The sequence below is a fragment of the Trachurus trachurus genome (assembly GCF_905171665.1).
Source record: "Trachurus trachurus genome assembly, chromosome: 15".
NCBI classification, from domain to species: domain Eukaryota; kingdom Metazoa; phylum Chordata; class Actinopteri; order Carangiformes; family Carangidae; genus Trachurus; species Trachurus trachurus.
The window spans coordinates 25708464-25724642 of NC_139906.1; the positions used below are offsets into that span (position 1 = coordinate 25708464).

At 42.6% G+C, this 16179-nt stretch overlaps 2 protein-coding genes across 2 annotated transcripts in view; one reads left to right on the plus strand and one right to left on the minus strand.

Moving 5' to 3' along the window:
• The first annotated feature begins 893 nt into the window (after nucleotides 1-893).
• Nucleotides 894-7362, plus strand: LOC310998111 (placenta-specific protein 9-like). The gene is given in 4 exon segments (XM_083988019.1): nucleotides 894-1152; nucleotides 5590-5681; nucleotides 6027-6162; nucleotides 6165-7362. Coding segments are annotated over 4 exon segments (363 nt in total). The 5' UTR covers nucleotides 894-1088; the 3' UTR covers nucleotides 6236-7362.
• The window catches only part of stk32c (serine/threonine kinase 32C), a 107342-nt gene continuing 97469 nt past the window's right edge, over nucleotides 6307-16179 (minus strand). Inside the window, exons 10-12 of the mRNA XM_083988007.1 lie at nucleotides 15766-15894; nucleotides 12932-12999; nucleotides 6307-10731 (exon numbers count right to left, since the gene is read on the minus strand). Of these exons, the coding sequence (XP_083844133.1) occupies nucleotides 10512-10731; nucleotides 12932-12999; nucleotides 15766-15894 (417 nt within the window). The 3' untranslated portion in view covers nucleotides 6307-10511. The remainder of the gene's footprint in view (nucleotides 10732-12931; nucleotides 13000-15765; nucleotides 15895-16179) is intronic.

Consider the following 16179-nt stretch of genomic DNA (forward strand, 5'->3'; position numbering starts at 1 on the left):
CAGCCATTACAGAGGAGAAATTGCTGCATCTCTGCAATGATATAATAACAAGTGCATTTGTTTCATATCAATAATTCATAATACATATGTTATAGTGGAATAGCTCTCTACTCTTCAAGAGGCTCCACTGAGAGAGAGAAAACTGTTACATATGACACATGTGAATAGCTTGTTAAATTCTGTCAATGTGTCACACTGGAAAAACAGGTTTTGTATATTATTCTCCTTCTCCTCTTTGTATCCGTTCCTGTTATTTATCTCTGTGTCTGTCTGCTGACTCCTCTCCTCTCCTCACTGATCCCGTCTTCACTTTTCCTCCAGTTTCGTTTTCTGCTGCTTAACCTGTCGATCTGCTTAAGAGACCAAACAAGTGAGCAGAGCAGAGCAGAGCACAGGGCTTAACCAAGATGACCATGTTTACTACGTAAGAGTCTTGGCTGTCTCTTGGTGTGCTGTGTGTGTGTGTGTGTGTGTGTGTGGGGGGGGGGGGTGAGTCACTCAGACACTGTAGAGGGAGAGGTCAGTGGGAATAACAGGAACCAATCAATGCGATTATAAAGGCCATTCTCTGCTGCTGAATTGATTTTGATTCGTCAGACTTCCTGCTGAGCGGAAAACACTGGCTGATTTTTCCAGAAAACACTTGGCAACCCAGCGCGGTTCTTTTATTATTCTCCAGCTCAGGGGAAAAACACAAGTCAATTTAACCAAACCACCAGTTTACCATCTAATAACATCTTTTCCTGCTTTTTTGATCAAGTTAATCGTAAAGACAAAAGCAGCAGCTCATCATGAGTCGGAGCAGACTTGTCGTCCACAGGCAGCGCTGACTGCTCTGAGGTCTGTGAGTCCCCTCCCCAGTTCTCCTCCCGCCCCTTCCCAGACACTGAGCTTTTTGTTCTGCATCTAATGTTTTCATTAGGAAACTGGGTGCAACCAAGTCAAGGAGAGAAGAATCAGAGAGCAAGAGAGCGAGCACAGACGTCTGGTTCTGAATCAGAGGAGCTCTAGGCCCCTCTCCCTCGTTTCTCTCACCCGCTTTTAGTTTTTCTTCGTCTCTGGCGCTCAGCGGGTCTCACCTCCTCGCCATGATCCGCCCGCCCACCCCCTCCGTCGGACTTCTCCTCCTCCTGATTGGCTATGCAGTGGCAGGTAAGGGAGCTGGGTGGGGTCTGGAGCAGGGAGGGTAGGGGTCATAGGTCAAGACTTGAACACACACACACACACACACACACACACACACACACACACACACACACACACACACACACACACACACACACACACACACACACACACACACACACACTACATACAGCAGAGGACACAGTCTCAGTGTTTGGTTTTCAACCAGAGTCAGTTCCATACAGTTTGTCTTTGTTGCATTGCATTGTGTGTTAATGGAGGGTGGATGAACATACATGGAGCTGAACTGACATCATGGTTGTACACACACACACACACACACACACACACACACACACACACACACACACACACACAGATCTCTGTGTGTTCCCGGATTTGCCAGCACATCTGTTACTAATTTAACTGCAGCTCTGGCTGCACATAATCTAATATACTGTCAGCAGAGTTTCAGACAACCGCTCTTCCCTTCATCTATCATCTTCATCTTCCTGCCCCTCAGACGTGTTTGGAGCTTTGTTTACCAGCGTTACTATAATCCAGTGGAAATTCACAGAAATGTGGGCCAATCCTCCGGAGCCAGAGCAGTGAGTGACGGCCTCCAGTATGAATTGCACTGACTTCATACTGCAAGAATGGCCAACTGCAGGCAGCGTACACACATAGTTACCAACACACTGAGCGTTTTTGCATCATTTCATTGTATTTCCACCAGTTTCACGTTGAACATAAAATATTAAAGGGACATTGTGTAACTTCTCCTGTTATCTATTCACGGAAATCGATTATTTCGTTCAAAAGTATTTTGAGTTTTTCATTCATCAGTAATCCCCCCATCAACAAACTGAAGTGTTCCTTTCAGCTCTGAATTAGCCGGTAAGCTCGGTGCTGGCTGCCATGTCGTGTCCCCATGTTTTTACGTTCAGTGGCAGCGTGACGGTAGGAAACCACGGAAACTCAGCGGAGACACCGGAGCTGTCGGCTCAGGTCGAGGTGGCATCTATAAGTCACCGCGGTAACGCAGTGAGGAGGAATGGAGCGTTAAGGCCCCCACAGAGTCGAGCGTACGGTGTCACATTAAAAACAGGTCGATGTGAAGGTTTCCCACCGAGCAGTCTATTGCATGACACTGAGTACGCGTACGCGGAGTCCGCAGAGTCATGTACGCCCGAGTATGTGGGGGCCTTTACACTGATGCTGCATTCACGTGCAGTCAGGCAGACGGCCGTCGGTAACAAACCAGATGTAATTTTAGTCACAGAAGTGGAGAGAAAGCCGGTAAAATGTGGGTCAGGTAAACAATACGAAATCACCATGACAACATATTGTCACATGTATTGTTGGACCATTTGTTTACATAGAGGCTTGTTTATGCCGTTACGTGCAGCGGCTGTCGTCCGTCTGCCGTCTGCCCAATTTCACGTGAATGCAGCATGAAAAATACGATTGAGTTGCTTGCGATATACAACTGCAACGCTAGATGGGAGTAATTCTTACACAATGTACCTTTAGAAAAGCTTACCTAGATGACATAGTTCTTTTTTAAAGGCAAGAAATGACAACTACACTGATCTCAGAAATGTTATGTGACCCCAGAAGATGGAGATGAGCACAAAGAAGAACAATATCTCAGACATTTTTATTCTGTGCTTCAAACTGCAGCTATGAGAGCCAGAACACTGGTTTTAATGCTGCATGTGCTTAAATACTGTTGAGTTGAAATGTAAAACCAGGAAATTGATAAAGCCGTTAACTTTCAGTCACTGCGGTGGACTGAGGGTTGAGTTGTGAACTCTGGTGACAGAAGCTCAGAGCAGGTCAGCGGTCAGTCCATGTGTGAGATCAGCTCAGATGTGATCCATCTTTATATGTTTGTTTGTCCTGTGGTGTGTGTTTTCTTGGAGTATGTAGGAGGGTGGGGTCACTCTGATTTCTCAACCTCCTGGAACCTCCGTCATCAGAACAGCCAGCAGGAAAAGGAACAAATTCCTTCGAGCTGTTTGGAAACCAACTGGTGATAATATAAGATCTCAGCCACATAAGTGGCATCTGTACTTTGTCACACTCACTCCTGTCTTTTCACAGCAGCTCTGGAAAACTCAGCGGCTGAGACATTCACTGTGAACATCAGCTTGTAACTCTCCATTGCATGTTTTTCCACTCTTGAAGAGCAGGATGTGCTGGGTATACATGCTGATCACACAAACACACACTGACACTTCAGTGGAAGCACAGCTGTGGGTTTTTTTTTCTGATCTGGAAACCAGCAGCACATTCTACAGCTAAGGATTGTGGTTGTTGTGAAATGCAACAACAACACACAGATCCTGGGCAGGAAATATTCACGTCTTCACCAAACTTGGATTGAGACACTTGTCTGATGAAACCTATACTCTTCACTCTCATTCATTCATCTGTGGCTGCTTCTTCTATCCTGTATGTGCTGAGCCTGGCGCCCCTCCAGCCTGAATAAAGGAGCTTGTAAAACGTTTCCATGGGATAAGGCTGTAAAATGAAGGCGGCCTGATGCTGGGGCACAGCTGTACATTGTGCAGAATCAGATATGGGGATCGTTTCTGGCTGACTCTGCTGCCAAAGACTTTACTGCTTAAGGAACAATGCTGGTGGCCCCTCCCCACCCCCACCGAGGTGAACTCACACAGAGAGCACTGGGCCCTTCCTCACAGTGCTGACTGTTGTACAGTTCATGTTGACTGAAGCTGTTCACTGTCCTGCTACTGGGAGGAAAAATATAACACGTCATTGGCACAGCTCTACATGAATAAGCAGAGTATGCAGCTGATGGATGGATGATGTGATTTAGAAACAAGCAACACCAAAAATTCAAGCATTTGATTTCCTCTCTTTGAAATTTCCACAGCAGTGAGGGTAACACTTTACAATAAGGGTCCCTTAATTAATGTTAGCTAGTACATTATTAAGTATAAACAAATGTGTTAATTAATGCTGACTAATGCATACATAATGATAACGAATGACATTATTCAACTTTTATTATTACTTAATAATTTATTAACTAACTTTGAGTAGTAAACATTAACCTCTTATAGGCTACATTAATTAATGTGTTTCCTAATCCTAAATTTCTTTTTAGTCCATGAAAAACTGTGAGAAAAAACACGCACATCAAAAGCCCAATTGGGATGGGTGCTGGATCAAAAGAGAGGGAAACTAAAGAAAATGAAAAAATCCGCACACGGATTTGGTGTGCAGACTTTTTCTTTTTTTTTTTAGTCCATGAGCCAAGACCCAGAAATTAGGGTGGGTGGGCAATTTCTGGTTTGTTTTTTGACATGCTAGACATCTCTAGTTCACAATTTGTTGGCTTAGTGGTAGTTTTCGAATATGTGGACCCCTAGTAGTCCATCGCAATTGAAAGTTTTGTTGCTATTTTCTTCTTCCTGTATAGGTCCACATTATTTATTGGTATGAAAACCTTAGAGGAGAAGATTAACAATATGTATCATGCACTCACTATTTTGACCAACAGTGGCCATTCTCCAATGTTGCCCATTTTCATAATTTGTGTGCAAGTACTAATGGTTTAAACAGCTTTGCATGTTGCAGAAAGGCACTGCAGATAATATTTGTTTGAACCACTAGTTTAGGTGGTTATTTAAAAATCCAGAGGGATGGTTGGGGTTATAATGTGGTTGTGCTCACAGGATCAGCAGTTAAACATGTTCCAGAAACATTTGAAATATGGCCTCCAAAACACAGTCATATCTGTTGAAATGTGGAATATATTCAGCATATATACCCTCCTGTCAAACAAAGTGAGGTTGAGCTCTCTCTGATTCACTCAGCTGACCTGCAGCATAATACAGTGCACACTCTGGGTGCAGCACAGAAGTTCAATATTTGAGAAAAATGTACTAGCAGAGGAAGGAAGTGTTGAAAATATTTTTCATGATGCGAGCATTAAAATAGATACTGGACAGTCTCCATGAGCGTCCTCTGCAGTGCACTGTGTGAACTGAAGGAAAACACACCGATGATTTCCTACCTCCACAACCCCACGTTTAATAACCCTAACCAGGGCCGTTGTACAGGGGAGAAAGGCGATGATAATTCTCGGGGGCCAGCTCCCAGTGGGTCCCACAAAAACCCCCAGGAATCTAATCATTGTATGACTGATTTATTCTGCATAAGACCCTGACTAATACTCATAGTAATGCTGCATTAGCATCAAAACAAAGTAGGCTAAATAAAAAATGATAATACATAATGTAGTCTAAGAAAAAAAAAGGAAAAGTCAGGGGGGTAGGGGCCCACTTTAGTATTCTTTCAGGGGGCCCAGAATTCCTAGCAACGGCCCTGTCCACAACCCCATGTTTAATAACCCTAACTATCACTGTAAATAAGTTCTACAGTCAAAGGAGAGAACATTTATGTCTCCTGATGTGTCTTGTATGCTTTCAGGTCCTGAGCCTGACGTGCGGACTCGAGCGATGCATTCAAGTGCCTGTCAGGAGCACAACAACCTCCACAGCCGCCTGGATGTAGTGGAGAAGGTGCTGTTTCCAAACTGAGCCCTCAGTGGTTTGAGTCTATCAGGATTCAGTGTGTGTTTTTTTTCACTCCCGATGTCAAATTCATAATTAAATGTCAGCTCCGTCTGAGACGACCAAAACACCCCTCAGCTTTCCCCCAAAATTACTGATGACTTTAAAGTCTCCATTCATCTTAATCTGACAAACCCCACACTCACCTCACCTCACCAGCTGTTTTGGGCAACTGTAATATTCATATGAAAGTCTTTGCATAATGCATTAGTGATGAGTCTATTATGCATACTACAACTTATTAATGTTTTATTCATGAGTCAGCCAAACAAAGATGTCCTCTGTCTCCTGCAGAAGGTAGAGGAGACCGTGGAGAAGCTGGAGGTTGAGCTTGCGTCTCTTCTGGATGCTGTTGAAGCCCCTAAGTGGCGCCCCCTGTTGGACAATGCAGGACAGACCGCTGTGGTGGACATCCTGGAGGACCCGGGGCAGAGGGGCCGGTCCTGAACTATAACCAGCCTATGAAGAAGGGACAGGAGAAGAGTCTCGAACTTGGTGTTTGAAGATTAAATCTTTTTGTATGACCTCGACAGTTTTTTAGGATATTTCTGGATATATGTATCTGTATCTGTGTACCAAAATGTAGTGTTTTTTTTATATATCTGAGACGAGGAGGCAGCTCTTTGCACAAAGCTGAGCCTGTCTGCATTATTTATTCATACTAATCCTGTGACAGCCTCTTCTCTTCTTCAGCTTTAGATTCAGCCCCAGATTCTAACCCCCTGCAGTCGCTGGTGGCACAGTTCATGTTTACTGTGCCATTCAAAGAGATTAATTCACTTTGGACATCTCTGCCCAGTCAATTCCCACTCCTGCTCTCCGTCGCCCCCTACTGTCTGCTGACAGACTGTGACTTTGACGCTGGAAATGACAAAGACACGGGGAGCAAAATTACTGGAAGGAGTTTTATTTCTTTATCAAAGCAGTTAAAGCAGCATGTTTTAAACACATAGAGCAGTTTCAATTGGTACAGTAACAAGGCTTTCACTGACTCCCTGTAGAAATCCTGCAGCACAAGAACATTATGCAAAATAAGTTCACAAGGAGGAAAAGAGTGGCATAAAACATATCTTCTTCTTGTTTCGTGTTTCTCCACAGGGCAATGAGTTTCAAACTGTTTCCACAGAGGTAAGACAACTACAGTATTAGTACGCCTCGAGAGCATCCGTCAATCAGTAGATGCTTGAGTAGAAGACATGCTGTTGCTGGTCAAACACTAGCACAATGCCTCACAGCATCCAGAACATTCACGCACAAAGAAACATGTCAGGAGGCAAGCACAGTCCAATTAGGAATTATCACTGATGTCAAGGAACAAAATGCCAAAACTGTAGATTCTGTAGATCTTGTAACTTAGAGAAAAGCTACACTTGAATTCAAAGTTTTTTTTTATCCATTTACAAATGATTAACATATAATTACACATCCACTTCAAGCCTATGTTGATTCTGATGGAGTGTAGTCCCATTGAATGAATCTTAGAGAAATAACCAAGCTTCCTTTACTACAAATGGAGACATTCAGTGTTTAGTAATGCAGCAAAATTCAGTGATGGGGGTGAAGTGAAAACCTGCCCCACTTCCAATTTCTACTTCCATTTGCTGCACAGACAATATTGCAACACTTAACCCACAACAGAGCATCACACACAGCCGCTGACCTCATTCCACTCGTACGGCAAGAGTACGAGCCTCTTTACTCCAACACAGCATTAAGACAATCTACAAGATGCCGAGAGAGGTACTGCATATCATCTAAAAATATCATGCCGTCCATAGAACACTGCAGATTATAGGATTTTGTACAGTTTAAAGTTCACAAAACTCACTTTAGAAACAGTTACGCATGTCAGATATACTTTGATCTGGACTGTGTCAGTAGTCAGGTGAGTATCGAGGTATGCTATTACCAAAAGCTTGTGCATGCACAAATCAGCCAGTGAGGCTCAAGCTCAAGGCTTTGGCAAAAACAGGCTTATACTGTAAAGAAACATGCAAAAAAATAAAAGCATAGGGCTTGATACTATTCAATTTATCATAATATTTTGGCGAACTTGGAGGATGCCACTTTATATCCCTTTAAACAAGCTTCTGTATCTAATCGTATGATGGTTTGATAGAAATACTTCTACTGTTTGGGAAGTGCACTCATCTGTTGGCTCTCTGAGGCTGAAGGATGAGAAGGTTGATACCACTGATGCTGTCCACTCACCTGACACCTCCATCACACTGACAACACAATACCATGTACAACATATAGCACCACTGGCTGTATATACTCTATGATGCTGTTAGAACTTTTCATTAAAACACATAAATGGTAACACTGGGGTCTGTCTCATTCTCTGGTTACAATCAACTGGGAGACGGTTATTAAAAGTGACTGTTGTTTTGTCATAATGACCATGTATTGTAGATCTGTATTTTTTTTTTTTCAATTTATCTACAGTGGCCTGCTCTGTGTTTCTGTATTTGGTGGTATTTGTCATATTGAATGAGTATGTGTTCTGTGTGTGAGCCACTGTGAGTGTCAGATCTTTAGGTTGTATTTTAAAGGGCACTCCTCATATTGTGAATGTGAGTGAAACTTTTGAATCAGACATGATAAAGTACCATGTAGGCTGCTGGAATCATTCACCGCTGTGTGTAAACGCAGCACCGTGCTGCCTGAGGCCTCACAGCCCTCCTGGCCGGTCTCCTGGATCAGGTTCAGGCTCCACCAAGCCACACCGCTTCAGCTAGAAACTAACATACTGTATATAACTCGCTTTTCATAGAAACGTAAAAACTATCCTTTGTGTGTTCAGAGTAAATGACTTGGTGTAAATGTGAACTGATTCTGTGCTGCACATCTGGAAATGTCCCGCTGCCGGCTGTTGTTTGGCAAATAGTGAATTCCCCTGAAACTAATTGTCACTTTTACATTACTGTTTGTGTGTGGATTAAACACACAAACACACACAAATACTAACTTTTAATTAGTGAGCTCGAGGGTCCTGGTAGGTGGATTTTTAAAAACTTTGTGCAGAGCCACACTTCAGACTAAATATACTAAGCTGGGCTAACTGCCCCAGAGTGGTGGTGTCAACCTTCTCATTTCATTCTTGTAAAGACAGCGAACTTCCCAAAACTTACTCTGAGATCTAACCCCTTAAACTGAAAGCTAGACGTTTTTTTGTGTTTTTTTTTATACATCATCACAATATTATTGTATAAATGATAGTATTTTTTTCACCAGCAGAAGGAACATTGAATTTATGTTATACTGGGGAAAAAGAGACATATATTCACACACACAAAGTTCCTTAGAAATGGTTATGCAAATGGTAGAAAAGCTTTGGCATATTTTGCCTACAAGTTGTGCCTGCACACTTGGACAGAAGAGAAGCATGAAGCAGCACGCAGCTTCACACCGCTCTTCCTTTAGTTTATATGTCAAGTTCGCAGTCCCACATAAAACTGTGGCGAGTTTAATTACCCTACACTGTATGCTATTTACATAAGTTTTTCATTTTTATTAGGCCTTAGGGTTTTAAGGTGGACTTTTGCTACATGTCCCCAGTTGTTCAGACTGAGATTGATGGTGCCACCTTAAATGTACCACTATCACGATGACGGTTATCGACTAGCTCATCTATACAGTTTGAAGTTCCAACAGGGCACAGCTACACGTTTAAGTACAGCCCCAAAACAAACTCTACAGGGAGATGATGTCTATAGTAACCCAGCGCTAAAGAGACGATGGCGTCGGGTGAAGCTTTCTAATCGATTATTAAAGGATGGGATTGTGGCTAATCGTGATTTATTCCCCCAGAGCGGGGTTTCTGGATGCTTCTTGAATCTGAACATGACGCAGGGCTAAAATACTACATGTTGGTAACCGATACAGACACTTTCAGTATGATTGCTGCCCTGACTTCCCATAAATGATCATACCTTGTCATCCTAAGCTTGGACAAAGAAGAAACTAGCATTCTGATCTATAATGCATCCATGGCTACAATGTGATTAACAAATACTGATTATCAGGCACCACTTAGAACAGGTTTATAACATGGAAACAGCCACACCGTCTTGGCCCGACTGAAAAGAGCTGTCTGTAAAAGTGCCTCGGAGAGGTGCTGCAACAGGAGGAAGGCGCTCCAGGAGAGAATGAAGAACTACTTTTTTTTTCCAAATTAGGGCACAAGTTACATGAGAGAGGCTGAGGGGAAGAGTGAATTGAAGACACAAGCAATAACATAAACTGAGTGCCTGCGTGTGCTGAATAATTCAGCCGTCCCCATCAGAATTTGAACAGGAAGGCTGAGAGGGGAGGCGCCTCCACCAAAACCACCAACCCAACGAAAAAAAAAGAAAGAAAAGAAAACGTGGACTGCTATTGCTTGGGATGTCATCATGCTTGAGGAGGTTTCTGCTCCAGAACAACACCTCCTGTTAAGTGATACCTTATTTGACATGCTATACTGTAACGTTGCATAGAAAGTTAGAGCTTACTCTAGGGTGGACAGATACAGAAGGTGGGACTCTCTAGAGATGTGCTTCATTCATGCCTTACTGGAGAGATGCTACAAAAAAATAAAAGGGGGGAGGGAGAAGGGGAAATAGTGGGAGCCATTGTACAGTTAGGTCCTGCACTTCAAATCGCCCTGCTGTGTTTTCCTCCGCTCCTATAGCTACAATACAGGAGAGAGAGGGGTGACAACCAATCTACGGGGCATGGCACAAACACTGCAGCACCCAGAGAGACCTGCCATCGTCAGTGTGAGGCCACGCGGTGCTAGCAACTGCCAGGGGAGGAGCAGACCGAGCCGCACATGCTCAGCTTGGAGGAGGACTCGGGCTCGGGCTCGGGATCGGGATCGGGCTCGGTACCGGGGTCGGGGTCTGGCTCGGTGGCGTCGTCGTCGGTGGCCCCGGCCTCGGCCTCTCTGTCTCCGTCTCCACTGGCGTCGTCACCCCCGGCCTCTGACTGACCCTCCTCCTGACGCCTTTTCAACCTGAGACACATGGAAACAAATACAATCTTATAACCTGTTCGTGAATACATGTTCATACAGTATTATCTGCCCTACAAAGGCAAAGTGCAGTAGCTGTAAAAATGCCTCAATGCTTTTTGTGTTTTTCATTGTCAGGTTTAAGCATCAAATTATGAATAACTACCAAGTCTATAACTGATTAGATAAAGGTGGACTGAATTAAATGTATTTTGTAGTTTGTCTTTCTGACCAATTTTGACCGTTTTATGGCAGATACTGCACTTTTGCCTTGGTTTTGGTGCACATTGGCTTGGTATTAGCTGCAGATACAGCACTTTGCCTTGGTAAATTATAGAATGTAGGGAGTAGGGTACTCTGGTTTCACAGTGCTTTTTTGGATGGACAGCAAAATAAAAAGCCCAATAACTCTGGAAATTTCAGCAGTACCAATATCAAATTCTACCAGATTGAAGAGAATATGCCACACTTTTGATTGGTCAGAAAAACAACACACACAGATAAAGGCAGCAAAGCCGGCTCTAATTTCTAATATTTGTCTGATTTCTCTCTTTTTCTCAGCACAGAAGTAATTTACAATCAAACATGAGAGTAGTCGAATGTAATAAGAGGCTGTGAGTTTATTATATAGTGCTCCTCTCTGCCCTGTATAATTCTAGATATTATGGCCTCCGTTATAAATAGAAGTCGACTGCCATTAATTAGAGCAATAGGATATGATGAGACATTTCCCACACAGAAGGATTTCAATAATGTTGCAGTGGCAGGACCTGCTCAATAATAGATGAGGCAATAATTTAGGGCAGCGGTGAACCAATACTGCTCCCCTCACATCGCATGGAGGACATGTATTCTATGATAAAGTAGATATAGATACGATGCTGTTTATATGACCCACAGTGTATATTTAATGACAGCGTGGCTCGTCTGTCATCTGTGATTTTCATGTCCAAGTCTTGTCATGAATTCATTTGGTTGTCACACAGGTTAGGAGGAATACTGTATGCATGTGAAACGCTGACTGCAGCTCTGAGGTTTACTTTTGTGGATTTAATCATCATTTTCAGCAGGTATGATAACATTGTGCCCCACAAAATAATTGGGTTAGATTAAGGTCCACATTAGTCAATTAGTCAAGATAACAGAAGCTCCTGTGGTCAGATTATTGCACATCAAAGCCTCAGGTGAGGATGACTCATTTGGAAGAGAAAACAAAGGCAAATGATAACACCATTCCCCAAATGCTCCATGGTGAACGCCCACTTCTTCAAATTTAGCATTTACTGTCATTGTGTGCCAGCAGAGGCTGTTTTTATTTGTTCAAAGGAGAAAATATGGTGTAATTATTGTAATATGTTGTCCTTTACATTTGCTCTAACAGGATAATGGTTTCCTGGCTGTGCTGCTTTGTAACTGTTGAATGATCAAACTGGAAATGCTGCTTTTAGCTCGTGTTATACATTTGAAATTTGTTTATTTGGATAAAACCCCTTGAGATGTACCACCTCGTTTTCGAGGGGGTCCAAACATATAGACAAACACATGGTCTGCTGCTGCTGCTCTATCTGCTGCGCTATCTGCTGCTGCTGCTATATCTGCTCTATCTGTTACTGCTGTATCTGCTGCTGCTCCATCTGTTGCTGCTGCTGTATCTACTGCTGTATCTGCTCTATCTGCTGCTGCTCTATCTACTGCTGTATCTGCTGCTGCTGTATCTGCTGCTGCTGTATCTGCTGCTCTATCTGCTCTATCTGCTGCTGCTCTATCTGTTGCTGCTCTATCTGCTGCTGCTCTATCTGCTGCTGTATCTGCTGCCCTATCTGCTGCTGCTCTATATGTTGCTGCTCTATCTGTTGCTGCTCTGTTGCTGCTCTATATGCTGCTGCTCTATCTGCTGCTGCTCTATCTGCTGCCCTATCTGTTGCTGCTCTATCTGCTGCTGCTCTATCTGCTGCTGCTCTATCTGTTGCTGCTCTATCTGCTGCTGCTCTATCTGTTGCTGCTCTATCTGTTGCTGCTCTATCTGCTGCTGTATCTGCTGCCCTATCTGCTGCTGCTCTATATGTTGCTGCTCTATCTGTTGCTGCTCTGTTGCTGCTCTATCTGCTGCTGTATCTGCTCTGCTGATGCTCTATCTGCTGCTGTATCTGCTGCTCTATCTGCTGTTGTATCTGCTGTATCTGCTGCTGCTGCGCTCTCTTACCTCTCACGGTTGAAGATCATGAACTCTTGCTGCACCACTTCAAGGCACTCCTGTAGGTAGTCATTCTCCTGCAGGCATTCAACAGACCAAACGTCTTGCTCATCATCATCATCATCATCATCATCATCATCATCATCATCATCATCATCATCATCATCATCATCATCATCATCATCATCATCATCATCAAAAGCCACAGACAGAACATGAATCTGTCAGTGTGACCTCAGAGGCTATGTCTTTTCCCTCACTGCTTTCTCTCCTCGTTGCTCTTTTTAGACGAGTCATGAATTGTTTGTGAGCCCTCCTCAAACTGGATGTTTGGCCCGAGACAAAAATAGAAGCTCATATTTCCGAAAGCACTTGAGGCCATGACAATAGCACTGAAGGCTTCATAATTTAATAATCTCGGTAATAACACAGTATGAACACACACACAAGCAGGCACACACACACACACACACACACACACACGTACGTAGGTACCGCGCAAATCTCATAACCCTGCTATTGTTAGGGGTACACACTCCTTGCACAGGCTGATGAATGCTGATAACACACACACACATACACACACACAGGGCTGATGTTAATAACACTGATGTCATGATGACTGTCTGATGGGAACAGGCTGTTTCTCATAAATACAGAGAGGATATCTCCAGTCTGTGGTAAGTAATGTCTCCATCAAACACAGCAAAGCAGAGAGAGGAAGAGACTCCAGTTATTCCTCCACACACACACACACACACACACACACACACACACACACACACACACACACACACACACACACACACACACACACACACACACACACACACACACACACACACACACACACACACACACACACACACACACGGGCCACATCAGGACAGGCCCAGGCTTCATCATGTATGTGATGACTTGTCTTTCATTTCACAATTCCTTTGTGTCTGTACTGCTCTACTGTACTATTCCCTTTTCCTTTGTCTATTTTTAAACAGAGTAAATACTGTGAAGGCTGCTTAAGCTTCAGACTACAAATTTTAAAAGGTTTAGAAAATAGCACATCCCATTTCCCATTTCCCAGAGCCAAAGGTGGTGCCTTCTAAAAAACATTTCGCCTCAGACAGAGACTTCTTGAAATCACAATGACCAGACATCACTGTGTTGCAATGAACAATGTTTTGGTCATAATAAGTATCTTATAGAGGTGGCTTGAAAATTTGGGGATTTTTTTTTCTTCTTTTTTTTGGGAGGGGGGTCTTTTTGTTCATTTTTTCATTAAAATTGCACATGTGCAATTTTTACTACTCTTCCTACTATTAATGAAAAAAAGGGAATATGATCATTCTCTTCCATACAATGGAGTATTAGGGACACATTGACAAATAAAAAATCACAAACTTCGATAATAAAGTCGTAAATTTACGACTTTATTCTTGTAATGTTTTGACTTTTTTTCATAGGAAATGTACGACTTTATTCTCGTAATTTACGACTTTATTCTCGTAAATTTTGGACTTTATTCTTGAAGTCTGTGTTTTGTTTTGTTTTTCTCAATGTGGCCCTAATACTCCATCGTACTTCCATAATTAATTACACGAGAACATCTTTCACATTTTACAATACATGTAATGATGGAATGACTGTCCAAATGTAAAGCCCACCAGCTGCTGGCTGGATGTAGAGGCATGAGGGTGGTATCAACCTCTTTATCTCACTCCCAGCAAGTCAATTTACCAAAAATATGAAAGCGGTAATGTCATGCTGTAGTAATCTTATTTTTCCTCAGAGTTTACTCTAAAGCAGGAGGAAAATGTACAGTGTGACAGTAAGAGACTGATTATTGTCTTCTTAGGAAGATGTATGATTCAATCACTATGTTTCAAAGACGCCTGGAGCTCACATCCTCGAACAGTAAATCTATCTTTATTGTCACAAGCCGAGGTAATTCACTGTAGCCGAGAGAAAGAGGACGCTGGGATTTGAGTCACAACCATCTAAAAATATACAGTGCATTGAGAGTTGCAGTGTTACCCCAGGCTGTCCCTTCCTCTGCATGTGTACAGTATCTATGAGTAATTTTCATCTGCAGCAGGTGATAATTTGCTCAGACACGTATTATGTGTGTGTGCCAATGTCCTCTTCATAATATACATTTGTTTCCATTACAGAAATTCACACCAATGTGATCTGCATCGGGACACAACACATTCAGGGGGAAAAACAACAACAAATCAAATCATTTTACTCATGAAAACAGACCTTTAACATGTGAGCAAAGCTAAAAATAGCCCTTTCATCAAAGGGAATACAGATCTTTAACAGATGCAGTGACATCTTGAATTCCACCTTCATCCTCACAGCTCCTAAATCTTCCTCTCCAACACAACATAATGCTGTTAATGCTGAGCTTATAAGGCATTTTAATATTTTATCTTTAAAGATAAACTATGAAAGATGGTGCAGATTAAGTTATGTGAGCCTGTCTTTTGAAATGTTCTCTAAGGAGAGACGCACACACCTAAACACAAGCTGCATTTAATATGTAGTTTTCTTTAATAATATGTGATTTTTATATGTATTTTTTAGTTTGTTAGCTTCTTATTTTTATATTGGTAAGTTCTATTTTCCCTGCTGTTGATCAATTAATCAGGAAGTCAATTATGGGAAGATCAATTTGGAAGTATTTAGAAAACGGTTTGCCGCCGTTTCTAGGCTTCTCTAATGTGAGGATGTGCTGCTTTCCTTAGTTTGATGTGATTGTAAAATGAGAGTCTTGATTTGACAGAACAGACTGCGTGATGACCACTGAACAGTGAACTGTAGAGGATGATGTCACTCACCGACTGTGAATCCTTGCTGTTGTCTCTGGATCTGTTCTTGGCCAGCCTCTTCTTCTTCTTGTGAAGTGGACGTGACTCCAGGATCATTTCCTCCAGCTCGAAGGTGGGGTCGCAGTGGAGGCGACCTTTCTGCAGGAGGGAGATGCATATGGTATAATTAGACACAGAAACACACACACACATATACATACATATACAGGGTTGTAAATCTGACGCTGTATACATAGAGCCACAGAGTACACAAAGTGCTCACTGAACATAATGTACTGTGGGGTGAATATGGGTAAACTGGAACACTTTCTGAAAATTAACCTTCAACATCATTTTTGATTATGAACCAAATGTCTTGGCCCATCATATGATACCATTCTAAACAGCTTAAGATCTCTACTATACTATGTACAGTAGAAGAAA